General features: G+C 47.4%; 1 protein-coding gene across 1 annotated transcript in view; it reads right to left on the minus strand.

Annotated features, from left to right (window-relative positions):
• Nucleotides 1-147: 147 nt before the first annotated feature.
• LOC308505534 (two pore channel protein 2-like) overlaps nt 148-27,281 on the minus strand; it is a 39,649-nt gene continuing 12,515 nt past the window's right edge. The window contains exons 2-19 of the mRNA XM_081067909.1: nt 26,981-27,072; nt 25,592-25,706; nt 23,108-23,236; nt 18,890-19,006; nt 18,680-18,798; nt 18,377-18,478; nt 17,011-17,137; nt 15,060-15,261; nt 11,848-11,992; nt 10,211-10,396; nt 9,107-9,171; nt 8,243-8,330; nt 7,244-7,313; nt 5,059-5,270; nt 4,805-4,903; nt 2,976-3,089; nt 2,595-2,719; nt 148-996 (exon numbers count right to left, since the gene is read on the minus strand). Coding sequence (XP_080924035.1) covers nt 851-996; nt 2,595-2,719; nt 2,976-3,089; nt 4,805-4,903; nt 5,059-5,270; nt 7,244-7,313; nt 8,243-8,330; nt 9,107-9,171; nt 10,211-10,396; nt 11,848-11,992; nt 15,060-15,261; nt 17,011-17,137; nt 18,377-18,478; nt 18,680-18,798; nt 18,890-19,006; nt 23,108-23,236; nt 25,592-25,706; nt 26,981-27,072 — 2,253 coding nt within the window. The 3' untranslated portion in view covers nt 148-850. The remainder of the gene's footprint in view (nt 997-2,594; nt 2,720-2,975; nt 3,090-4,804; nt 4,904-5,058; nt 5,271-7,243; nt 7,314-8,242; nt 8,331-9,106; nt 9,172-10,210; nt 10,397-11,847; nt 11,993-15,059; nt 15,262-17,010; nt 17,138-18,376; nt 18,479-18,679; nt 18,799-18,889; nt 19,007-23,107; nt 23,237-25,591; nt 25,707-26,980; nt 27,073-27,281) is intronic.

Genomic DNA, 27,281 nt, shown 5'->3' on the forward strand with positions numbered 1-27,281 from the left:
ACGGTGGCTGCCAGTGACTGGCGAGGAGGGAATGGGGTTATTGGTCCATGGTTATAGTTCCATTTGAGACGATAAAAAGTTCTGAAGGTCTGTTGCAAAACAATGTGAATATAATTAACACTACTGAACAGCACACTTAGAAATGGTAAGATGGTAATTTTACGATATGTGTCTTTTATTACAATTAGATTTTTTTAATAAATAAAATAAAGTAAAATAAAATATATCCCTTTTAATTTCCCAGAAGGGGCATATCGCTGCACTGGGAGATTTCTAGCTGGGGAAAGTGACTTCAGAGAATGAGTTTTTCAAAATATGGCTAGAATAGTAATTTAATTAAAGAAGCTTTATCAGCCTCCTCCCCAAAAAGAAGTAACTGAGACAGAATTTTATTTTCACAATCACATTTTCTTCATTTTGAATAAACCCTGCATCTGAAAGCTACTGTACTAGAACATATTCCATTACCATATTTAAATATTCAAAATTCTTGCACCTAACACTGTAGCATAGTATTTGTTTTCAGAATAGCAAAATACCATATAAGAGCAAATGAAAAGCTTTCACATACCCACTGAAAAGACTTTACACATGTACATGTATGTGTACAATGCATGCTGCTCACAATCTCTTCATGAATTTCTCTCCCCACTTCCATGATGAGACCTGAGAATGACTCCAGCCGGGGCACACCTTTCAGCTGAGTCAGGACAGGTGAGGCCCATTCACAGGCTGATCAGAACACAGAAGAAAACCTGGGCAGGAACAATAATCTCTCGATAGCATATGCAAAAGGGATGACAGCTTAGCTTATTTTGGTTTCCAATTGTGGACCCTTACAAGCCCAATGTCATGCACTGTTTTCAAAATTGGGATTCTTGGGATACATGTCACTGGAGGAGAAACTCAGAATCTCATCCAGGGAGGGGCCTTCATCCTCTGGAGCAATTTCAGACTCAAACATCTGCTGCAGCAAGGTGTCCACGGTTCTGTACTCTAGGAGGAAGGAGAAATGTTGTCACGCAGCAGCCTGTCTGTCCCCTCGTGCCTATCCCTAAAGAAAGAAGAGTCTGTGAGACTGTTCCTTTCAGGGACTTTGCTTCACCTTTGTGCTTACACTTCACGTCTCTCTGTTTGGCCCCCAAAAGATGGCTGGTCAGTCAATGATGAGTAAGATTCCTCACGGAAGGAACAACCCAAGCCAGGAGCAGCCACATGGGGACCAACAGAAGAATTCACGGGGTCGATAAAGGTGGTCACAGCGCCCTACCTTCCCCCAGCTAAGGAGGCCTTCTGCCTATGTGGCTATATTCCTTCCCACAACCTGCTTGGGAAGTGAGTCAATGATTACATCATTTCTCCTTCCATTCTTATCAATAAGTTTCAGCATAAAGATTTGTCCCTGGGGAGGCACATATAATAATTGTTAAGACATCTTGGGACTTTCGATTCCGGCTGTTTGCAGGCAAGGATGATTGGTTTGAATCAGTTTTCTGATATGATGTATTAGACTCACAGACCGTGGAGAAAACAATACTACTTCCTTGTGTATACATCAATAAAAGCCACAAGGTGGCCCGATGAAGTCCTCTGAGGCTGGGAGACCCTTGACCCATTTCAAAACTTCCTTGATTTCTGTTTCTTTCTTAATCCTTCGCCACCCCTTCTCGTTCACTCACTACCTGTGTTGCGCTGGATGCGACAGAGATAGAGGCATGTGGAACCTGTATGTGCTGGGGTCCGAGGGGAGCATCCAGCCTGGGAGGAGCTGGGCTCTTCTGAAGGAGAGCCTCTGAATGGAATACAATGCTCTGGGCATGCTAGCCGAACACTTTGAAAGGAAGGATAAAGAGTCAGGAAGAATCATTCATGTCTCCCGGTGCTGACTCCACTGAGCTCTCCAGCTATTGCAGGCTCTGGAGACCAAGAAGGTCTTCCCTGGAGGATGGAGGAGGACGGCCACCTCACAGGGGCTGCATGCTCATGCCACTCCACCAACAATCTCTGCTGCAGTCTTCAGTCTAAGATTGTTATAGGAACTGCAGCCAACACCCAAAGTAACACCCAGCTTGGTTTGGGTTGACTCAGCCAATCATTAATTCAGTAAGAATTAATAAAGACATTACACAACTACTTGTGAAGACCCCCATGTTCCAAGCACATTGTTGGACCTGGGCATACAACAGAGAAGAAAAAAGATAAGGCCTCTGACACATGGAGGCTTGAGTCTGCAAGAAAGACAGATGGCAACCAAATAGTGACTCAGCGATGAATGTGCCCCTGCTGTGCACTGAGAGCAGAGGAAGGTGTGAGAGTGAGTTGGGTGGGAGAAGCAGCATCTGCAAGGCCCTGGGCAGGACCAGAGACCAGAGCCGAGACACAGAAGGCTGACGGGCATGGTGGGTCACAGGGGAGGGGAGAGACTGAGGTCTGAGAGGAAACAGGCATGCGCTAGGAGACCATGGCACGGGGGCCTTGTCTTTATCCCTGAGAAATGGAAGCCACTGAAGGTCAGATTTGCATTCTCCACGCATCCCATTGGCTACTGGGAGGAGGATGGATTGGAGACAGTTTTGCATTGGGTTAAAACTTACTTCTGGATGCAACTCGGAAGTATAACCCTTTCAAAGCCTTCCTTCTGTTGTCTTCATCACCCCCGCTACAGCCACTGTCCTTGGCATCCACGTTGTCAGTGAGCTTTCCATCCTGCACATCTTCCCTTCAAGAAGAAAGAGACAACATGAACTTGGTCAGGTCCCTGAGCCAAGTCCCTCAGGTGCCCTCCTGGCCACGGCCCCAGGTCACTCTCCAGACACATCCAGGGTTCTCATCCAGCCAGCAAGGGTCCCTGGGAGCTGGCACACAGGACCAGCTGGTGCCATGGGACACACGGGGATTAAACATGGTCAAGGAATTTCCTGCATGTTCCACTTCTAAATGTCTGTGAGCGATATCAAGGGACACACGCTACTCACTCTTGGACTCCTACGCCGAGCTCTTGAATCTTCTTCTCAATAGCAGTTTCTACTTCACTTTTTTCTAATGAATATGCCACAAAAAATGCCTCCAAGATGAATGCTATGAAGATACTGAGAAAAAGTAAGAATACAGGGTATAAGGTGGTATCAGCAGTGGTCCAGGTGATGGGCAATGCTGGCTCCAAGAGCATCTGAACCCCAGTGAAAAAGCAGCCTCCGCTGTAATATCCACACGGAAAGGGGAGGGTGACAAATACATATAACCCCTCTCAAGGATTGGACCCATTTGTTCATGTGCAAAACCATCTTCCCATACATCCTATTTAATTAATGAATACTAGGAAGAAATGCAATTTATTCTAAGGGGAAGCTTAGGCCAAACCATTGCTGAGAGATGATTCTCCAGGAATGTCTCAGGTTCCTGCACAGTCTGGGTCCTCTGAGCAAATGCCCTGAGAGCCATCTTAGGAATGTCTGTGTCAGGAGACATCCCAGGACAATAAAGCACAGTGATGCCTCCCTCCCCAGACATCTCAGGGCAGCAAAGACAAAGCCCTCCCTTTTCCCTTCCTGGAGATGTGCTCATATTCCAGAGAAAAAAATCAAGTCACTCCCTCTCTCTCCGGAGGGGAAGGTGAGCAGGTTCCAGCAGTCCTACAGAAGATGGGAGTTCCCTTCCGGGCTAGCAGCCAATCCAGTCCCTCGGTGCGGGTTAGAGTTCAGGGAAAGGACACAAAACTTGCTCCGCTGCAGCTTGTGCTGTGAGTAATAACCACCTTTGTCTCTGACCCAAGATGTCATGCTTCTGTCAGTGCGTGTCTGTGGCATATACACGCAGACTAACCTGTTAGCTTGCCAGGAGGGGAGACTCTCCCCATTCCTGACCTAACAATGATGATGAAGGAGCCCAGAGCTCTCACAGCACCCCATGCTTTTGAGAGGAGAAAAGCAGAAAAACCCCTACAGCCTTTTCATGTTCTTGCCTTGGCCTGTCCCAGCCTCTGTGTGCCATTCAGAGGACATTTCTGTGTTGTTCCCACTGCATCTTCCATTCAGGCTGCATAGGACAAGTAGCCTGATGACGGACATACAAGGTTTCTCCTCCCATCCCTTGGCTAGGACATTGTCAAGGCAAAGTCAGGGTGGTGGGTGGCCAAAGCAGCTCCGATGGGACAAGGAAGGCACTGATGCTGAGCTGTCACCCCAAGAATTGCAGGCTCCGGGCTCTGAGACGGGTGTGACAACCAGAACACACCTTTCAGAGAGAATCCCTGAAAGGTGGGCTCAGACGCAGGTCCCTGAGGAACCAAGGAGCTGGAACCAGACGTTCTTAAGCGGGTAGGAAAGCCCTTTGGAGTGGGGACGTGTCACAGAGGCTTTCAAACAGTGACTGAGCTATCCCCTGGCAGAGGGTCAGGATGGAATTGGAGCCAGTGAAGGCATCTCCACGGGGTACATTTCCCTTATACCCGGGCAAGATAGGGAAGGACTTTCTTAGGTTCTAACACGTCCCAGCAGGTGGGCGGCGTTAAGCAGAGAGTGGACAGTGCACAGGGCTGTTCTAAAGGTGATTCAACCCAGGTGGGGGCGGTGGGGCAGGACCCAGAGTCCTTCTGACAACAGTGTGAGATGTGTGCTAACCCCTGATGCGCACGGCACCGGGGACACTGTGACGAACACGAATGCAAACAAAAGTCAGAGCCCCCCTTCCAGCACCTAGCGTCCAGCAGGAGATGGCCCTGGATGGAGCCAGGGCGAGGGACGTATGAGTAGCACACCTTCCAGGGAAAGGTACAGACTTGCCAGCGTGGCAGGAGCGAACTCACTTCACCACGAGGATGATGACCACGATGTGGAAGCTGATGAAGTACAGCTTTGCCGCCTGGTGAGTCACGAGGGTGAAGCCAACGGCCAAGAGTAGGAAGCTAAGGAACCGAACCTTCCAGAAACTCGCTGGTCCCCGAGCTCAGGGACACCAAGGCAGACCCTCCTCTACCCCGCCCATGGAATGACTGTCAGCGCTCCCTGCAGCAGTCCCTCTGTCTGTCTGACCACGTCCTCCGGAAGGATATTGTGCCACTGGTTGACCACCGTGAGCTCCATGAGCACGACGAGTGAGGAGGCAAGGTCATTGAAGTTGTTCCTGCAGTACCTGTCCCGGGCAAATGCTGAGCCTTTGAGGGCTGGGTTCCCACACACCAGGGCATCAGGAGTGGTGAAATTCGGGTCAAAGAACCGGACTTTGCCATGGAACGCTTCCATCCCAATGATGGCAAACACGTAGTAGACCACCTAGACAGGTACACGGTCAGCAGTGGGCACATGCGCCGCAGGACCATGGGCTGAGAGTGGAGGAGCACCAGGAGCACTGGGACACCGATGGGCCCAGTCCAGAGCCCAACACGAAGGGCTGTGGCTCTCATTCGGGGGACGGCTCCTCCCCAACCAAAAGCTCCTGCAGCACAGGGAAGAATGTGGGGGCCGTAGCCCATGGGCTGTCTGCTGGGCAAGCACAAGCCATCTGCGCAGGGACAGAGGCCAGCTGGACTACACCCTGACGTGTCCCATGGGCTCCATTGACAAACTCAAAAACAAAGCTGCTAGCAAGTTGGTGGGTTAAATACTCAATAAATAACATCTAATCCACTAGGGGAAAAATGAATAAAGTTGGATCTCTAACTTTTTTTTAATAGCAAAATAAATTCCAAAGGTACAGAAATGTCAAATATTACAAACAAACCATAAAGGAAATAGAGAAAAAAAAATCGAGTTGAAAAAGGCCTTACTATGCATGACACAGAACCTACAAACTATAAAAGATTGACAAGTGTGACTATATAATTAATTTAAACATATATTCAGCCGAAAAAAACAAAATACCTTTATGTAAAAATTAAAAAAAGGAAACACAAGTGATAGACCTATTTCCTTAAAGCACAAAACACTCAGACAAATCATATGAAAAATAAAACTAATCAAAGCATGGACCAAGGATATGAATAGGCTGTTTATCAAAAAATAAGCATAAGTGGCCAAAACACATGGGTAAAACGCTCAGCATCAAGAAGCACCAAAGAAATGCATGTCCTCACAACACAGTAGCATTTTCTCACCCATCAGATTGGAACATATTGAAAATGTTTTTTTCAACCTCACTTGTGAGAAACGGAAGCTGTCACACTGCCGTTTGGAATATATAGGGAGCACATATTTGGGAAGACAATTTGCCACCATCAATCCAAATTTTGAACACGTGCAGCTTGTAGCAGTTCCATTCCAGGAATGTCCCCAATAGACTTACAGCAGCATAGGAAGGTGCACGCACGAGGATGGTCTCCACCACATTATCTGCGATGGCCAAAAGGCGAAGCCACCCAGTGATCTGTCAGCAGAGGCACTGGGCAGACATGATCTGGAGTCTCCCTCAGGGGGACACTTTTAGTCACAGCAGAGCTTACTTACATGGATTCATGTGACCTCCAGGACATATGACAAACATATTAGGTAGAAAAAAGTTGTGAAACATTTTGTACCGATTACCCTACTTGACACAACAATAAACTGGATATATACATGCATGTGTATGATATTTTCGCTGTATGCATAGGAATATTTAGGAAGAATAACAGGAAACCATTAATAGTGGTTGCCTGTGGGAAAGAGGTGTGGGGGGGGGTTGGGAATGGGTGACTTGCAGTGTCCTTCATTCTTCAGGACTTACTGAAGCATTTACCCTTACAAAAGAAAAAGAAAACAGTACGCTGTCGCAGTGTGTCCACCACTATCAGAGCTCTCTCATCTGTACCGTGGAATCACTCCTGAGTGGAGGCCACAGCCCCCTTGCCGCCTGTGTGGCTGTGCTCTCACCATTGGGGTCTTGAGGAGCAGGTGGGCTTTCCGCATGAGCGGAACAAAGAAAATCTGAGGCCTGGGGGGCAGCATCACGAGCTGGAAGGAGCCTGCATCCCCGAGAACCATCTGCTACCGAGGAAAACCCACCTGGACCACAGGTGAGAAAGAAACTGCAATGGGATGAGCCCACTAAAGTTCTAGTGTTCATTACAGCAGCCAGTGTCTCTTAACTTACACCTGCCCAGTGTTTGTAGACACTTGATACTTCTAAAAATTGCTACAAGAAACCAGTGAATTTCATTTACTTAATCTCCCTTTCTTTTCCTCACTTAAAATAAGGCTCACTGAGCCTTGCTAGGAATGAACACCTTACCACGTATCTCCTGTAGAATAGGAACGGGAACACCACTTACTAAGACAAGTCCGCCAAACGTGAGCATCGTGGGGCCAATGTTAATCAAAGTGGTCACGATCACCCGGAATCTAGGGTAAAACAAAATTTCCAGTGCAGGCAAAGAAACGCTGACAGCGCGCTGGCACATCTGGTTCAGTACCCTTCCCCCAGCCCTGGGCCTGCACTCCAATGCTCTCAGGAACTGGCCTTTACATCAGTCCATCTACCACGCTGAAGGGGGAGTCAATTGTTTCCCCTGAAGCAGAGCAAGGCCGGTTTGAAAAATCATAAGAAAGCTGGTCACAGAAACCTTTCCTGGTACGGCAGATGGGCATCCAGGCTGAAAAGCTAGTGAACCCCGCCTCTCCTCTCTCCCAGATTTTCTCCATTGAAATCCAGCCTGTTTTGAGACTGACCTGGGGTCTTATGCTGACACCAGAACCCTTTCTGGGAAGCAGGCCCATCTTCGGACAAAGGCATCTCCCACATTCTTTGAAGGACCTGGCCTATCTGGACTTTGGGATTAGACTCCTGGGTTAGCTTCCTAGTTCTGCCTCTTCCTGGCCATGCACCACTGAGGCAGTTACTTAACCTCTCTGAGCTTCACTGTCATCACCTGTTAACTAGGGATAACAAAAGCCCACGTATGAAGGATTGTTGGAGGGATGTAATAGGACAACGGTGAGCACACCACTGGCTTAGCATAGGCTGCCATCATGACCACTGTTATTCAGTAAGTGCAACAGGCACAGCTGAGGAGCCCACCCACAGGGGCAATAGTGACCTGCAGAAGCCCTGCCCTCAGGCAGCTGCCATGCGAGCGAGCACTCTTCACCATACTCACGTGCTCCCCCCCCTCCCCCCCGCTCCCCGCCTCCCTGGAGAACCCCATCCTCTATACAAGTTACATTCTGGGTGCAGTGGGGCATGTTTTATAGTTCCGAGGTAGGAGTGTTTCCACCAGTTCCCAACGCAGGGAGCCACTGAGGTGCAGTGTTTCATGTCACTCCATTTTTACCTCTGAATGCTGACAATGACCCTTAAAAGCCGGAGTATTCTCAATATCAAGACAATATCCAGGATCTGCTGACTGTTGTATTTCCTTGCTGGAAAAAGAACACAATCATTGAACATTCCATTTTCTGAGCACCCCTGGATCCTTCCTTTTAATTGATGATGTGTGAGACCCTGTGGGTACTGGGGAAAGATGGCGCAGCACTCGAGAACGGGACCATGGCTCTAAGCAAGAGGAAGCCAGTCCTGCCCTGAATCACTAATTCCTCCAGCAAATCAAAGATGAGCAGGCGAGTGTACAACCCAAGAGTTCCCTTTGGTCCCAAGCTAAGGAATTCTGAGTGCAGGTGTGGGCTTCAGATTGTCATCGGGAAGGAACTGTGGATCCAGTTCTACAGAAGAATACATTTCCACACACCCTTCCTTCCCAGCATTCATTTCATAGTTCTGTTCCGAAGTTGCATTCTCTGTAATAGCCCCCTCTGCTGTCTACAGGAGGAGTGTGTGGGCCGTGGGGGGACATGCAGGTGGGCGCAGAGGGTGATGGGCCTGGGACATGCAGAATTCTTGCTATGACTGGGCCCTGCGTGGGGGCCAACAGGGGGTCAAAGATGTGGAGGTCAGCCCTGAGACCAAGGGCAGTGGGGAGAGGGGTGACCAGGTGAGCACGTGGTGCGATGAACACCTACAAATGAAATCTCTGATATCGAGCTCAACACAGACAAAGCCAGCATGCCACTCCAGAGCATGGAAGCTTTTTACTAATTTTCCTGTGTCCCCACTGCCTCACCCCAAACACCTTAGTGGTGCAGGTGAGTTGAAGGCCGAATCCCGGGAGGAGGTGAAGTTGCGAGCCAGTGACACTGACCTGACTGAATGGTGGTGTTGGCCACAGTGGCCAGCAGGGCTGCGATGATGATCAGGGTGTCAAACCTAACAGAGCAGACGCAAAGGCCGAGTCAAGGGGAGGGCCTGCCAAGCCCAGGATACCGACTCCCAAAGAAACTTAAGAGCCAGTATCACACAAAGCAACGATCCAGCCCAAAAAACGGACTTCCATAATTGTTAGCATGGTGGATATACAGCAAGAAACACCACGTGTGAGCAATCCAGTCCTCACTCACTGGCTGCTCCATGAACCAGCCAAGGGAATTTGTAGGAACCGCCAGATCATATCATTCGGTCTTCCAAAGTAACCATACACTCGTAAGAACACTTTGACGCACTTCCAGAATACATAGTATAATCTTTCTTGGTATTAACCTTACTAAATGCATTGTAATGTTTTAATTAAAGAGAAAATCCATCTCTGTTTTTCTGACAACAGTGTAAAAGGACAACAAAACATTGAACAATACTGTTCAGTTTCCCTTCGGCCACACGCTCCTCCCAGCAAGTTTCCTGGCACTGAGAGCAGTGATGACATCCAACCCTGCCAAGCTAAGCACTACTTAAGTCAGGCCTGCACCTTGTGTCTTTTGTGCGCAATGTCTGATACCCACCATGGCGCTCGCGATGGATGGGCTGGTTTGCAGCATGCGGGCGATGTTTTGAGACTAGGTGGGGTGGGGTGGGGTCAGTGCAAAAACTGTAGATGAGAAGGCCAGAGGGAGACACATCCAATCCAGGAAAGAGCTTGCTAACAGTGCTTGTGGTCCTGCCAGGCAGGCTAAGTTTTCTGATAACAAGACTGGGGGATAACTCGAGGAACTACGGAAGGAATTGCCTCACTGGGTGTGATGTTCTAAGATCCTGTCCAAATCCAACCTGTCATGGTCTGTGGTTTTAATTTTAGCTACACTCAGTTCAAAGTGACATCAAGAATTACAGCTTTTACTGAACCAGATGCTCCCCTGCCCCCAGGATTTCACTATGCTTCAAAACCAGGCAGATGGGAGTTGGAAAACAACCATCATATTCCGCAAACGGTGACAGGAGGCCCTTTCCCTTCACCCAGAACACACATGCTCACCAGTTCCAGAACTGTTTCCTTCCAAAATAGGCTCTGGGCTCATACGTGTACAGTTTCAGGAGAATCTCAATGATGTAAAGAGAAAGGAAAAGCCATTCTGCATCAGAAATGAAGGGGATTTTCTCATCCAGAGCAATGAATATGGCATTTATTAGAATGATGACATCATAAACCCACACAAAAATCCTGGCAGGAGGGAAGACAAGAAGAGATGCTGTCATCACGCATTTCTGAAAAAGGAGCACATCCGAGCCCTCCCAGGGTTACTTCATGTCCCAGGAACGTGAGGAGTATGAGATAGCCCTGCACACCATGCCAGCATCACATACACACACACACACACACACACACACACACACACACACAGAGGCAAAGAAAGGGTCCAGCATGGCCAGGACCCTGAAATTCATCTGCCTCCCCTGACATTGGTGCAGACTTTTCTGCAAAGCAGAAAATGAAGACAGAGTGAGAGGGAAAAGAGAGGTATTCCCAGGTTGCCTTTGGGACACAGTACCTAAATCAGAGGAAAGCTTAGGCAGAATCCAGGGCAAGGAGAAGGTTTAGGGTTTAGCATGGAATTGTTACATCTCTACTACTCTACTCTTCCCTAGAAAATTAACATCCTAACTAAGAAAGCTTCTGGAGACCTCTTTACCCCAGACACACACAAGCCTTCCAGGGGACTGGCATGTCCAGTATCCTCACCAACTTTGGGATGAAAAATGTGATATCTGGGTTCTGATTCAACTTTTCAATTACAGAGCAGGCTACCCTGCTCAGGTGCCTGTCCCCTGTGTTCCAGGGACTCCTGGGGGCAAGCTGGGCATGGTGATGAGAAGACAGAGCAGGGGCTCTGACCCCATTCTTCTCCAGGAAGCTGTAGATTTTAAGGCCCAGTCCTGTATGTCATGTGTGGACATGCTCACATCCACCATATGAAATACATCAGTAGTTCAACGTAATGACAATCAGAAAGAAGCCTCTATATAAAGAGCTTTGCTAAATATAAAATATGGGCAGCTAAAAGGGATATCTACCTACATCATAGGCTGAGCTATTTTCAAGGACTTCTGAACCACTCACTTTTATGAAACATTAAATTCAAAGAAAATGAGATGATGAGCCTCTGATGATAGGGGTATTCCAGGCCACACATATGAAAACTATCTCCCACCTGGAGAAATGACTCTTTCTGGAGTCCATCTGCTTGAGAATAAAATAAGTAACTGGCCTTCTTAACACTCGTTGCAGGAACTCTAACTCATGAGTTCTTATCATCCACTTTAACAGAGTGAAAGTGCCATGTTTAACATTAGCTTCCTAGTAATTCTGATGGTGCTGAAACCTCCTGAATTCAGAGAGGTCAGCTTCCCCGGCTTAGGGAGCATGGCTAGTCCGTGATCCTTGAGCAGCTCAGGAAACATCACAGAAGGGAACATAATCTAGAAGCCAGTCCTTTTGGCTAAGATCAGACATACCATGTCCAGAACCCTTTTCATGCCTTCCTAAGATACCAAAAACAGTGAATGGGAGATAATTTATAGCTTTGATGACGAAACACATTCAGTCCAGGCAGCATGAACAGATTCCTCTATTTTTAAAGCAACTTGAGAGGAAACTGGCCCCGTCTCACTCACCTGTGCCGAACCATCTTCTGGACCGAGCGGCTTGTGGAGGACTGGTATACCCGAGGCATCCAGGCTTCCAGCGGGTGTCTCTTGATGTTGATGGTGACCACCTGGATGTTGAGGAGGTCAGCCAAGCGTAGAAAGTTTGTTTTGTCTGCAATGAAAGATGACCCCAAGATACATGGTGACTCTAAGTTTCGAAGGGCAAAACTAAGTCAGCACAGAAGCTTGGGTCTCCCCCAAAGAGTCTAAAATGGCTGGAAGTTCTCACATTCCTCACCCTTATCTCATGGGTCATGTGACACAATCTCAGCTGACATTTAGGCATCCACATACCTATGCCTGGACTAGAAGCATATGGCCTGACTTAAACTGTGTTGTGATGTAAAAACTCAGACCTTTATTTACTGCCGTGTATAAATCCCACACAATGTTGTAAATCACATGGACCTATAGAACCTATAGAATTACTCGCTTAAATGATGTCAATAGCATTCACTTTTATTCTCTATGACAAATCCTAGTGCCAACAGTGAATAAGCTACCTGTGGTTTCTTAAATGTATTTTCCAAAATTACTAATTGAGTTCAGGGCATCGGGCTAATGAATATCGAGATAAATAGTCAATAATCTCCATTTACCTAAAGACTTCCAAAGAAATTAAAATGCTATGGCTCTATGTCTAAATGTATTTGTTCTTCATGACATCCCAATTAAAATATAACAACTGTCTTATGCTATACAATGAATTTTGTTAAAAACTGGTGTTTTCAAGCTTTAGATCATATTGTCATTAAGCATGCCAATTGGCATGACTATACGTGTGTGTCTGAAACAAAGTATATTAACATTACTAGAGAAAAACCTAGAACAGACCCATCAGTTCTCCAGGTGAAGGACAGAGGCTGGTCTTTGCCATCTCTGCATTTTGCCCAGGGAGCTGGACACAAGCAGAGTCTCATATTTCTCTCAAGTCTGCAACAATTATGCCGATTTTCATGCTAGGATGACCACAGACCCCTCTGAAGATCTGAGGCCTCTCACTTCCAGAGGAGTTAAAATGTCACCTGGTCCACATATTTCCCTGCTGTGGCTATATCTGGTCAGAGTAACAATGATTTATGGCACTGCCAGAGCTTCCGTCAGGCCTCATTCTGAGGCTCCTCTGCTCCCCTTTGTCACTGACCAGCCTGCTCTGGTAACTCTTGGAGATGTGACCCTGCCCAGGACCACAGCCCATACTCAGAGAAGAACCCCAGCAGACAGGCAGCTGTCTTTTGTACCCAGATCCTCATTGGCATTCACCAGACAGCTGAATGGTAGCACCAAGGAACTCCCCTTCCTCTTGCTCACATAATTCATGGAATGGTACACCTGAATAAACAGGGGTGCCAGGAGAGGTGCCGGCTAAGCTCCATGTTTATCCTATGCACCAAAGAGTATAGTAAAAGTCCCATGTGAAGCCCAGAATGGGAGAGAAGCTGTCAAGACAAAGAAAGCAATTCATCCTCCCAACTTGGGAAATACCTGTCTATAATTACACTGACCTTATAAACAGACACGTTGTTCATGTGAGTATGTCCTGGTGACCAGGTGTCACTTCTCTAGGTGAGTAGGAGATACCTATGTGTAAAGGCCTCACCATGCCTGACAAAGACTCCTAAAAGCCTCTGTCCCGAGGTTTGGAACATCTCACGTTTTACTAGTGATCCAGGAATTCACTTTACAGAAGGAACTATAAAGCAAGTGTGTAAAATCCTGCAGATTCCAAGTCATCTAGAAGCAGCAGAGCAGGTAAATCATTAAAAGAAAATTCTCCAAAACACAGCAGCCGAAGTTTAGAGACTGGACTGACATGTCCAGCCACACTACCCTGGTTCTTGAAGTGGGAGATCCAAGGAGGCATAAATCCGGATCCTCTCCTCTAAGTGCCAGATCAGTGCTCCATAAAGGTTGGTCCCTGAGCCAATGCTGGTCTTGTCCTTCTGGACCCACCCTCTATGAGGGAAGTTAAGAAAATTTAGAAACTTGTAGAGCAATTGACAGATCACTTCATGTCTGCTGATCCTAATAATGAAGTATTGGGTCTTGTATTTTATACCTCTTTTCCACTTCATTTTTCTGGTTATTCATTTGTGTTGTATTTTACCAAAGCACGGGTCTGAGACAGACTGGAAATTAAAAAGCTCCTGCTCAGAGCTTGAGAAGCACTGCTGCCCAATGAGGCACCGTCGCCCTCCCCACATCAGCAGAACCCTAATCCTGACATTCTGGATGGTACAGCACATCATCGCCCATCCCTAACAAGGGCACAGAGGTCAACTGTCCAGTTTTGAGAAGTCTGGCCTCCTGACCAGACACTTGGTACCACAACATCGAGCTGGGTGGCTAAGGTGAGACACTTGGGACTCCCTGAGAGGCACTCGTCCAATCCTGCTGACTCCAGTGGACAAAGCCTCTTCCATCCTGGATCCAAAACTCACTGGGAGATGGTGGCACCACCCATCTGACAGGGTCTTGCTGTACATGTTTCTTGTTTCTCTGGACATGGGATTGACTTCTCATGTAAGTTCCAGAGAATCACTGTCATCTTCTTCTTCCCACACATGCATGGAGTCCAAATCAAACCTGTGGCTCTGCTGGGCTAGTTTGAGAGTCTTGTCTCATTTTAACTTACCATTACTTATAATCTCACCATCTGATCAAAGCTATCATTCCGTTCTGATGTGTTTCCATCTAGATGTTTCTTGAAACTGGTGAGATGTGAGGGTATTCTACAGCTTGGGGCATATTTTGCTCACCATGTATCTTTCCACATTGCCCTGGTCTTCATGGTCATTGTTAAAGTCACCAAAATTCCCCACTAAGTGACTATCAGAATTGGGGCAGTTTAGCACAGTGATAATAAAAAACACAGACCTGAGAGTCAGATGGCCTGTAGTACCACTCTGTAGCTGAGTGGACTCAAGCAAACTACTTACCCCCTTTGATTCCCTGTTTCCATACTGACAAATGAGGACGACAAAAATATACCTAACTGTGTCAGAACATAGTGAGGACTCTAATTCCACTGCGCAGTTGCCAGCAGGGAGACCAGTATACATTTCTATTTGATAATTTAAGAAAATTAAAAAACAACACTGCTGTTCTAGCCAATACTTTAAAAGCCCCCATAGGTGAATGCACAGGGAAGAGGAATATCAGAGGCCCCAGCTCCTTACCCACATGTCCCTTCTGTTCCTCGTCGGAGATTCTCAAAAGCAGCTCAAGGTGGGATGTGCTGATGTCTGGCACCACGACCTTGGCCAGGCGCTTCCACTGGGCCTCCTTAACCACAAATTCTGTGCCCACCTTGACTTTCAGGATGTTGAAAGCCTCTATCATTTTGTAACGTTTCAGGTGTGCCAGTTTGCGCATCTCATTCTTTAAAAAACAGAATTGTGTTTTTTAAGAGAAAGATTCCAGAAAGCTTCTTTTCTTTACCCTAAACATTTCAAGGTAATGGAAGTGCCAAAGAGAAGTCAGTGATGGGTCTGCTGAAAAGCAAGGTACACAGTCCCCCTTGGCTCCAGGTCTACACAGCTAGCCCTGTCTGCAAAAACAGATTCATCTTATCACGCTTACATGAGGTGGCCCGTGAAGGATGATCTGTGTGGTGAGACACAAAGCCACAAGAGACAGACAGGTCTCAACTCTGCTTTCCCAGGAGGAGGGGAGATTCCAAAAAGGCAGGCAATCAGTTTTGCTGCTGAGAGAGCGGGAGACCAGGAGTGCGAGGAGACAGATCCACCATTAAGAAATCAGGAAAGAGAGAAGGAAGAGAAAAGTCGGGGAAGTAGAATCACGTTAGAAGTGGTACAGAAAGAAGAGGTCCCAGGCAGGAAGGACAGCTGGGGCCTGCTAGGGGCTGCCATCTGGCCTGACCACAGGGAATCTTCCAGAAGAAGAGAGGCTGGACAGCCCTCCTCAGGTTACAATGGGCCACCTGATGGCCACCTCTACTGTTCCCTGTAAGGCCATTACCCAATATCATCATCATTTTGTTGATGAAATATCCAGACTATCAATTCCTAGAGGGCATGGGATGGGTCTGAATCAGAACTCTGTGTGATACTGAGCAATAAGGCATGTTTCAGATATGTTAGCTGACTGGTCCCTGTTGCAGAAGATTATGAAAAGAAACACTTCCTCAGGGGTAGGGGATCGCAGCAACAATTCTGCCCATCGGTGAGAGAGGAGAGGCACACCAGACTCTGGGGCAGCTTCTTTCTGCGCAGAGGGAGGAATTCAGAGAACGGGGTCTCCGCGAGGCCTGGCCTTGGGGTCAAGGGTAGCCGAGTTGCCCACAGTGCATAGACTTCTTGGGATCTGGACAGGCCAGACCCCTTCATAGGCCACTTTGGCCAAATCTCAGGCTCAGACCTACCACCTGCTTTTCTTCAGTGCCAACATTAAGTTCTGCTCAACTTTCCACTTGCCCTCGGTGAGAACATCCCTAAGCAATGAAAATTTCAGAAAAGAACCAAAGGATCAAAAACCCAAAGCCTATTTCTTTCCTTAAGGAAAATCATCCTTTAATGAAAGGTTTTTCTGTGCAATTAGTTTCACAATATGAGAAAACACCCAGCCCGGAATATGCACCTGTGGTGGAAGTGGAGGGCATGTGGGCAGGTGAGATGACTGAGGTGTCCCCGGGGATCCCATGCTGCAAATAAAAATCCTTCACCCCAAGTACTCAGGAGAATCTGCCCACCCAACACCTCCAGGAATTTTCCAGACATAATCAAACACGTAGGTACCAGGGCAGAAGCTGGTGGCTGTAAGAAAGTTCTGCTTCTGTTGGCAGGAGAAAAAGAGTTAGAAGCCGAGAGAATCCCCACAATCCCTGATCCTACACAAAACATTTCAAGGAGCCATGAGCTCTGTGAGACGTTAAGAGCAGGAGCAAAGCCAGGACCCGCCATTGCACACAGCGCTCGGGCACTGTCAAACCCATCACAGAGACCAGGAAAGAACCACCCGCCGAGCAGCACAGAGCAAGACACCGAGTAAGTCTTCAGATTCACTAAAGCGAAAAGAAAAACAGCTTTCAAATATTTAGCAAATGCACTTGCCAGCCTCCCTGCCACTGTGCCCAGCCCAGGTGCCTGCCCTATCTGACATGCATGTTACCTTCAAGTGCTTCCTGTAATTGTTGTAGACCACTGCCAGAAAGACGGACATGAAGATGTAGGTGTTGATGATGGTGTAGGTTATAAAATACAGAGAATACCACCAATTGAATTCATAGGCAGGCATCCTAGAAGGAAATAATTGTTTCACGGTTTTTCATACCATAGGTCCACACTGCATAAACAGCTGAGCTAAGGTGACATCCCACATGGATAAACGAGGCACAGGAAAACCTTCTCTCACTCTAACACTCCCCCATATGATGCAATGGGGCCCCAAAGCCATCACCACCCCTCAGGTAAACAGCTCGTTCCAGTCCTGCCTTCTGCAATTCTTAGCGTCTTATAGAGATGCTGACTTCCAATGCAGGCAGGACCTTGGAGATCCCCCATCCCACTCCCTCCCTTCACCATGAAAAAACCAAGGCCTAGAAGGGAGAGTGACTCGCCCAGAATTACAGCGGGAACCTGACGGGTAGCTCAGGGTTACACTCAAGGCTCTGCAGGGACACCAGACTGCTGTGCTTGGGGGCTCAATAATTTTCTATCCACATTGGGACGATGTGAATGAAAGGGATACCACCAATAATCATGCCAGGACAAGAATCATAAGTTGGGACATGTGCTCAGTCCATCTTTGCCAAAGACTGGCTTTCCTACAGGAGGGGATACTGGGGCGGCAGCGCAGGTCTGAGCAGGTCCAAGAGAACTCAAGGAGGTCCAGGACTTGACCTTGCTCGTGTTGGCCAGAGTCCGGCCCAAGAGTGAGCAACAAGGAAGAACAAGTTGAAGTGCTAATCGTCCCCCAGAGGGCAGGACTGCATGAGACAGGATTGCATTTGTAGGGAGAGCTCTGTCCACACTCCAGACCTGAAAAGGTGTCTACAAAGCATGGCACCGTTTAATAATCCTACCATGAAAAAGATAAACCTACAAGAAGGACATTAGAATGTCCACACGTGTACAAAACTGGCATTTCGGTGAGAAGGTGACACCTACGAATCTCTACATTTCTTTTCTGTTTCTTTTAGCCAGAAACTACATCATTGCTCAGGAGAACAAGCCATGATTCCTTTAAAAAGATGGCTCAGATGTTCACATTCAAGACTCAAAGAAAAGTGCAGAAGGGAGAGCGAGCTCAACTACTTAACAGTTGTATCCCAAGTGATGTGTCCTGTTGTTTTCAGTTTAAAAAATAAATTTAGTTTTAAATAGAGAAGCTATGCTATCGTTAGTGAAAAAATGCTGTATTCCTCAAAAATATTTATAATGAATATGAATAAACAGCTGTAGGAGACAGGTGCTTTTAAAAAAGTGAATTGTTTCAGTAACAGAGGTCCGTGCGTGTGACTTGGGGAGGCACGTACATGACATCGGGGCTGTTTGCAGTGGTGACCAGCACGTAGAGCTCGAACATTATTTCCAGGATGTTTGTGAAGTAGGGGGATCCGTCCACAGTTTTAAGTCCTCTAAAGGGGAACCAAACACACAAAGTGAAAAACTGCACACATAAATGAAGCTGTGGTTTCTGATACACTTTTCCCCTTTCAAGAGCACTCAGGAGTGTCTGAAGGAGGAAGATAGTGAAGGGTGACAGATTCTGCTACCAACAGGCTGCACCCCAACCTGGGAGAACTCACAGGCGGAAGCTCGCAGAGCGGCGGGCTCACCTGTCCCCAAAGAGCTTCAAGCCCATAAGGGAGAAGATGAGCACACTGAACATGAACAGGAGGAAGACGTAGAGGATATCGGGCAGAGTGTTCCGGATGCTGCGGAAAGTCCTGCGGATCTGTGACGACAAAATTCCATTTCACTAAGAAACCAGCTAACTTTCTGCAAAAGCAAACCCGAGCCCCTGCGAGCTGTAATCACCTCCTTACCTGACGACTTTCGGGGAAGTTAATTAGGAAGACTGGCCTTAAGGCCCTTGACCACCGCCTGCTGTGGATGTTCGCAGCTTTCAGGGACCCGTAAGTAATCAGATCAATCAAGGTGAGCTGTGAGACACAGGAAAGCGATGTCAGCACTGCGCTGCAGGAGGGCAGAGCGAGTGACCTTGTGGATGTGGGTTCACTGACCCAGAAGGAGAGTCACAGACATCAAGGAAAACAGCAAGTTTCCTAAACAGCACGATTCCAGCTTCGTAGTAGAACATTAGTGGCTGCTTCCATTTGTATTTTTACTGTGTGCCATGGAGCAAAATACGCACCATCCACAGATGATGCCATTTTATCCTCTTCACACCCATCACGTGGGCACTATTCCTAGAGGGAGACACTTGAGGCCCAGAGAGGGTGAGCACTGTGGCCCTGGTCGTACAGCTAATAAAGGGCAGATGGGACTGGAACCCAGGCGGTGTGACGTCAGAGCCCTGCTGTGGGCGGCACTGCGCTGCACCCCCACTCTGCTGCCTGTTTCACTTTAACTTTACTTCAGTTGCACGCATAAGACAGAGGCTGTCTAGCTTAGGGACAGAGGTAAGACCATCTAGATGTGGGGACAGAGTCCCAGACAGTAGTTTCCAGGCTCTCGGTCTCACATGGAAAGTTGATGACTCAGGTAGTAGATGGCCGTCAGCTGTAACCAGTGAGCCAATTAGCCACTGATATGACTGCCATGGCTGAGCTAGCAAGAGCGGATTGTATTTAGCAAGGGGTTGGTTGGTTGAAAGAGAAGCGGATGGCGGATTGCGGATAGTGTGGCTCCTGCTTCCTGTGTCTCCAACCCAGCCGTCAGCGAGAATATAGTGATATGACTCCCTTATCTATGGCTCCGTGGGCGTTCCTTTTTGGCCTCACCATATCCTGCATTCTTGTGCAAGGAGCGGGAGCTTAGTCCCTGCATGACACTAGAATATAAAAAAAATCCTTGATCCTGATTAATTTCCGGCTTGTAATCACCTGAGGACAGGGCAAAAGAAGAACCTAGTGTGTGTTAGAAAAAGATAAGTAAAAAAGAATAATCTACCATCACGGAACATGTTAACTCAGTCCCTTTGGTGGTGAAACACAGAGGATGCAGTGAGATCCAGTGCAGGGACAGAAGGGACACAGACACAGGAAGAGCTGGCAGTGCTGCTGCCCTGGCACTGAATGGAGGGCACTGTGTGACTGTCCCAGGGGTGCAGGGATGGGCAGATCACCAAGTGTGATGTTGTTTGAGAAGGCTTCATGGAGGAGGCGCTCCTGATATAACCTTAAAGCAAAGCCAGCTTTTACAAAGATAAAACTCAAACAGGTCAAGAGCCAAGGCAGGAAGACACAGTAAAGGGACTCTAGGGGGAGCTGTCTCTGCATGTCTGGGAAGCAGAAGGTCTTGAGGGTGAGGACAGAGGAGAGCAGGAAGTGACAAGGACCTATGGCAGCTGGCTTGGGGACCAAGCTCAAAAGGTAAGTTTTCCCAAGGCCTGGAAAAAGGCTTGCAAATCAGGACGATGGGGGCACAGGAAGGAGATGCCCTCTGGTAAGAGGTGCAGGACGGATTTGGATGCAGGCAGATTCACTCCACACACCGGGCCTAGAGAGCTTCTTAAGTGAGGGAGTTGCTCCAGCTCTGGAGAGAGAGAGCAGGTGCTGGAGGGAAGTGCTAGCTGGCCAGCCCGCAGGGGGTGCATTTTCCTGCAGGAAGGAGAGCAGAACTGAGGGTAAGTGTGCTCCCTGTGCAGCAGGGGGGCCTATAGCTCTGGGCTAGGGCTGAGGACCTGAGGGGAGCCTCTGAGGAGGGGGCAAGGGATGAGGCCTTGCAGAATGGAGGGGTGGGGGAGGAAGGGGGTGAGGTAATGCTCCAGGAGAGGGCTCTGCAGAGCAAGACTGAAGTGGCCCCACCTCAGAGAAGCAGGAGAAGAGAGGAACAGAACCTTGGCCATGACAATGACCTTAGCTTTTCTCTCAGGTGAGATGGAAAGCTGTTGGATGATTTGAAGCAGGGGGCACGATGACCTGATTTAAATGTTAACAGTGCTGTGAGCCCGACCTATTCTACCCACTGTGCTAGAAGTCTGAGGGGATAAGAATGAGCATCAGAGCCTGGCCTTGTGAGGGCCACGCAACAGGAATAGCCATGAAACAAGTATATTCTTTCCAGGGAGGAAGACAGTAAGGTGTCTTTTTCTTGTTTGGATTTCCCTATTATTTTTCTTTTCCTTCTGTACCATTTTCCTGCCTGTGCCATCCCCCAACTTCCCCTGTCAGACAGCACTGAGCCCAAGCTGCAGTCGGAGGTACCATCCCAGGTCCAGTGTGTTTGTATCACTTTTTAAATGATGAATATGAAGACATTTCTAAAAATAAGAAAAGTACAGAGAGAGAGTCTGAATATTCTGAGGGTTCAGCAGCTGCGTGAAGGGAAATCAAAACAAATATTTAGAGAAAGGGCAAGAAAAGACAGTGGATAGGCAAAAGAGATGCTGGCAAGTGGAGGCAAGCCAGCACGTGGCAGCACGTGGGCAGGGGGCAGCCGGGTCCCGGAGTGAGGCAAGCCTGGGAGAGCTCTGCAGGACAGGGAGCCGAGCGCTCACAGGCTGCGGGGCTTGCAGACATTTTGAGCAAGGGAGGAAATGGATCTGTGGTGTGCTTCCGGAGAACTAATCCAGCAGCGGCGTCTAAAATGCCTCTGGATCAGGGATCTGAGGTTGAAGTGACCACAGCAGTTCCCGAAAGGGGTGGCAGGAGCCTGGACCACATCATGGGAGCAGAATGGCATGCGGCAGAGAGCAGGTGACAGCCATATCAGAGACCACTGCCATGGGCCAAATGGGAGAACAGGGAGCAGAGGGCTACAGAGGAAGCTGGAGTCACCCAGAGGGGGTGGGGAGGCTGAGGGGACAGACAGGAGGGGGAAGCTTGGTGAGGAGGACTTGGCACTGGGTAATGGAGGACAAAGTAAAACAGCCAGGGGAGCTGTGGGGAGGAAGAGGGTGGGTTTCTGAAGAGGGTGAAACACTGACGTGAAAACGACTAGTCAGCCATTGGCAACTGAGAGGAAAGCAACTCAGAGGGGAAATGAGGATCACTACAACATGGGGACCCCTACCAACTACGTGTTCATGGAAGCTCTGAGAATGATGGCCCCCCAGGAAAAGAACGTCAAGTGCAAAGGGCACAGGTAAGGGGACTGAGCCCTGGGTGAATTAGGAAGAACCACGGCTCAGGCACGCTGGCTGCGTGCTGACATGCCAGTTACATAAAGTACCCTGAGCTGAGCACTGAAGTGGCCTTTGTGCTCATTCCAGCGGCATCTCAGAATACATTGTCCCACCTCACTTGGCATAACTGTTTAGTACATATCTTTCCAAATTCTTCTACGAATGTATTAACGGTCTTCCCTTTTTTCTTAACAAAGATGTGATCCAACTGTATTGGAACCTGCTCTTTTGACATAATAGCTAACAAGCATCTCTCCTTGGTAAGAGACAAATGTGCTTTAACCCCCTTTTAAAGGACTGTGTGGATGTGCCACATTTTATCTAACACATCTTTCGTCAGGAAGTGGTGTTGTTTCCAGTTTTTCATTATAAACATCTCAGCCATGGCCAATTTTGTGGCTAAAGCTTTGAGCACATTCTTCTGTCCTAAAGATCAGTTCCCACCAGTGGAAGCCAGGTGCGTACACACCTTTAAGGTTTTCAAAGGAACTGCCAACCCACCTTCCAGAATGACAGTTATTCCTCCCTCCAGTGGAGTAGAAGTGGTTCTGTGTTTTCTAGACATTGCCAACATTGTTTTACAGGCAAACATATGGTATTTTATTATTGTATTAATATAAATTTCTTAATTAGTGAAGTTAATCATTTATTTTCATATCTACCAGTATTTATTTCTTCTTTTCTGAGTTGCCTTCACCTGTTTTCAGCACATTTTTCCTTTGGAGTTCCTGCCTTATTTCCTTTTCATTTGGAAGTGCTCTTGGTATGTTCAAATGTTCACACTGTCACATCTCGCCCTCTTAGCTCCATCTCCAGCTTTGGTGTGCTTGCAGTTGTGCTGATGGTGTTTGTACTGACATCTGTTATTGATGCTTGACTCAAGTCAAATGCATCGAGTCTTTCCACTGTCTGCCTTGGACCACAAACTCTTAAAGGCACCATACTAAGCACTCACCACGATGGTTACCATGATGCAGATGTTCTTTGTATCCTTCCAGAAAACCATCTGAGGAGTGACTTTCGCAAAATGTACAAGTCTCCCGAAGAATGCGGTCAGACAAAGTAGTTCTGCTATCGAGGTCACCTGCATGCAGAAAGCAGAGACTGGACATAGTGCCCTGCCACCAGAGGCTCAGCTTTAGTTCTCTCACACTCTCCCCATGCCATGTGGATGCCACCCCTGAGAATTAGCGATGTCCCTTCATTCTACTGAAAGTTGCAGCAAAATTCTTTGCTGGTTGGAATGGTTTCTTCCTGTTAAAAGGAAACCTGCCCTTGAGCCACAAATTCCATGACCCAACCACCAGGGCTTCCTGGGAGGGGCTGATTCAGCAGGCAGAGGCATTTTCTCAGAGAAGGGGAGGACAGGGATGGCAGAGGCAGGAGTCTTCTGTGCTCTCAACCCCATGTTCACGTTCAGAACAGACACCTAGAAGCTCAGTCTCTCCAATGTTAGAATAACTCCCCCAAAATGTGTTTTGAAATGGTGGGTCATTCCTTAGACATCAGTGCCACTGCTGCCCTGCTGCCATATTTGGCTGTTTGGGGAAGAGAATGGAGGCCACTGAGACTCAGTGCAACATCCTGACCACCTCTTCCACAGGTTATGGGTCACGGACTCCAAATTCCCTGCGGGCAGCTAGATTTCCAAACTGAGATTGCCGCCCGGGTTTTACCTGTGATTGTTAGGAGGTAGTAACTCCTCCTAACGAGGATGCTTTCCTCCATCAAAGGGGAGAGAAGAGGGGAAAAGTAGAAAGAGTTGAGGAAAGGGGCAATCTGTCTTAGGCTAGGAAGACAGAACGGTCTGGGGCTGGAGGGAATGGACTCCCTAATGGACAGGGAAGAAGTGGCTGTCCCTGGGCCCTGATAGCAGCAGATGACACAGTCCTCTTACCCCTACTCTAGCCCTCATGGGTCCTGGGCACCAATGTGGGCTGCAGCCCCTTGCCAACCTTCCAGCTCTCAGTCTGTTCATCCTTTAACCTCAGAGATTCACTCTCAAGGCCAGGCTTTCAAAAGGGCCTGGGGCAATTCCAGGACACCTCTGCTCAAAATAAGATTTGCTTGGTAAAGTTGGATGTGGGCCAAAGCACCCCACCTCCATAACTCATTTGATTTTAGAGACTTCAAGTGCAAATGCTGGCTAAAGGAATACTATGAAACTGAGGCAGGCAGCCCAAAGCGGTATGTGACCAATAACAAACAGAGGGGTGAGGACTCAGGAAGAGAGAAAGGGATTGAGAAGACGACCCTGTGGAATTGTGCCCTTGGCCTGGGTGGGCTGGTGCTGGGGAGGAACTGATCCTGCCCAGGTCTGGGAATGCACAGCTCTTCTTCAGACTCTGTGTTTGTGTTGACAGTCACTGGGCTAAAAGTTTTCTATACAGACAATTCATTAATTGTGGACTCCTGGTCACATGGAAGTGTGGTAGACCACCACTTTGGTGGCCCCCACTGAACCACATTTCTGGTTCCTACCCACTAGGGCAGTGTCCCCCCCGTGTTGACTTAGGGCTTGGGCAGTTGATGGGCTCTGGCAAATGGGACATCAGCAAGTGTGATGTAAGCAGAGCCTGAATCACACTTGCTTGCACCTGGAATGCTCCTTCTTGGGCCCCCCACACCCTGGGAGAAGCCTAAGCCATGTTGAGGGGCTGTGTAGAAGGGCGCAGGACATGCTGGTCCCCAGCTCCAGCCAGGAGCTCCTAGCTGACAGCCAGCAGAACCTACCACCTCCAGAGACATACAGAGCTTTCCCATATCTACCAGCCCAGCCAATGGCACGTGTGGAGAAAGTCTGCCCAGTGGAGCCCAGTTACTCACAGAATCATGGAAGATAATAAAACTTGTTCTTTAAAGCTAGGGATTAATTAACTATCTGTTAAAGGACCTGACAGTAAGTATTTTAGGCTTTGTAAGTTACACGGTACAGTCTCTGTCACAACTATTCTCAGAAACGAAAGCAGTGTTGAGTCAGGAATTAACATGAACAGAACATCAATTTATTATTTAGACCCATCTGGAATAGCTGGTTAATTTGATGTATTACTTAAAATCACATGTGATCAGCTACCAAGCACCAATACTCTATGATTTATGACTATGAAAAAAGATGGAAATGGGACAAAAACAGCAGGTCACATATCATACTATGTTACCACACTGTCTACCCGCCATTAAATAAGCGTGCTTCTCAAATATCAGTTGTGTATCTGATCCATCCCTGTGTGCACAGAAGACAAAAACCTTGCACTAATTCTACATGCCTCGTGATTGAAGCATCAGCTCGGAGAAGAGGCAGAATTCTCCCAACCCCCAGCAATAAAAATAAAACCAATTTCACATTTACTGAAATTTGGGGGGGAAAAGGGAAGAGACACAGGGCCCAAATGATGTATGCACAGGTGTGGTTAGCCACCTGGTTTCTGTCACTTACCAGGAAAGGCAGTGGGAACAATGCGGGTTCCTCAAAGAGGGCGAGAGAAAGGTCCACGCAAATGAAGAAGTACGTGGCTCCTTGCATCGTCCAGTGGTTGTAAAAATAGTAAAGACTGTAGAGGAAAAGAATAAAGGTGGTTATAAACAAGGAATGGGAGTAAATGGCACTCCAGCTTCCCAAGACTAACGGTGAATGAAATACTCAGCGATGGCTCTAGGCTCGTTTCCCTTAACTCCAGGGAGCAAAGGGCTGCATGTAATCGAACTCACACTACAAAAAGCTGAAGAAAAAAAATCAGGAATATTATCATAAAGAACATTCCCTGAACAGGGTCAAGCTAGGATTAGTACCCTCCTCCTGGGGTGGCTGTGACAATAAGAGAGAGCTGTTAGAAAACTCGGATCAATGCCTGATGTGAGCAAACCCTCAGTCATAGTGACCTATAATTGTGGGGCATGATAGTCTATCTCGACATGGGAGACTCAGAGAGATCCCACAGTGACGTTGTCTTTTCTTCCTGGGGGCACAGTCCCTCCAACCTGCTGGACGGTATCCAGGAGTGAGGCATGTGCTGCTTTTAAAGGCGCTGGTGCTCAGTCCTGATGATTAGAAATGTTTTTTCCTTATTTTGAGCCAAATTCTTGGCCTTAGTGGCTGAAGGAGAAAAAAGCTGAATTCTCATGAAAAGAACAAACATATCAATTGTATTAAAAGGGATCATTAATGGCATTGTACATCAGAAGCTAAACATTAATGAATGCCAACTATAATTTTATATATATAATGTGATGGTTCAGTGTGAGGTCGGAGGGATAGTGGATGGGGGGAGGGGGGTTCACAGTATGAGGGATATAAATGATGAACGTCTAAGTATTACCTTGTTTTGTACACCTGAAACTAATAAATAAATTAATTAATTAAAAAAAAAAAAAAAAAACAAATATTCAGGAGATACAAAGGAAAAAAAATAAATAAAAAAAAATAAAAAAAAAATAAAATAAAAAATTATAAAAAAAAAAAAAATAAAATAAAATAAAATAAAATAAAAGGGATCATTAAAAAAAAAAGTCTTTTCACAGGCAGCTCTTAGAAGACACCGATGTCTAAGAGGAAAAGGATGACACGTTGTTATCTTGAATGCCCTACCTCCTGTCCTGGGTGTTATTCATTTCCTCATTTATCCATCCTTAATACATTTATTGAATGCTTCCCTACACACGAGGCACCATGCTCTAGTACTTTTTTAAAAAGCATCGGATTTTATCCAAATCTATGTGTCATACCTTAAATATTTGTGGAAACGATGTGTTCAGTTTGGGTTTGACTTGAAGAATATTAAGTGCTGAAGACAGGTGGTTCCATGTGACAGTTTAACACTTTAATTACCTGATAGCCTGAGGGGATGTTTTGAATGGGACATTTCTGTTGTACTGGGCATCAGAAACGTAGGCAGCTGCCAAGAGAAGGTCCTGTTCCTCCTGGGGGAAAGTCAGGGGAGAACACATGTCAGAGCAGAAAAGGACACTATTGAGTATCAAGGGAAACTCCCCGTCACCTCTCCCAACCCCACCCTGGTGGAGGTGACCGGCATGAACCGGTCGGCATGTGCACCTCCAGATGGTCTCCTGGGCACTGAGAATTTCGCAGCTCCGCTAAGCCACAGGCTTGCTTCATTTCCTGGAATTCA

Source organism: Rhinolophus hipposideros (genome assembly GCF_964194185.1).
Source record: "Rhinolophus hipposideros genome assembly, chromosome: 12".
In the NCBI taxonomy this organism is placed as follows: domain Eukaryota; kingdom Metazoa; phylum Chordata; class Mammalia; order Chiroptera; family Rhinolophidae; genus Rhinolophus; species Rhinolophus hipposideros.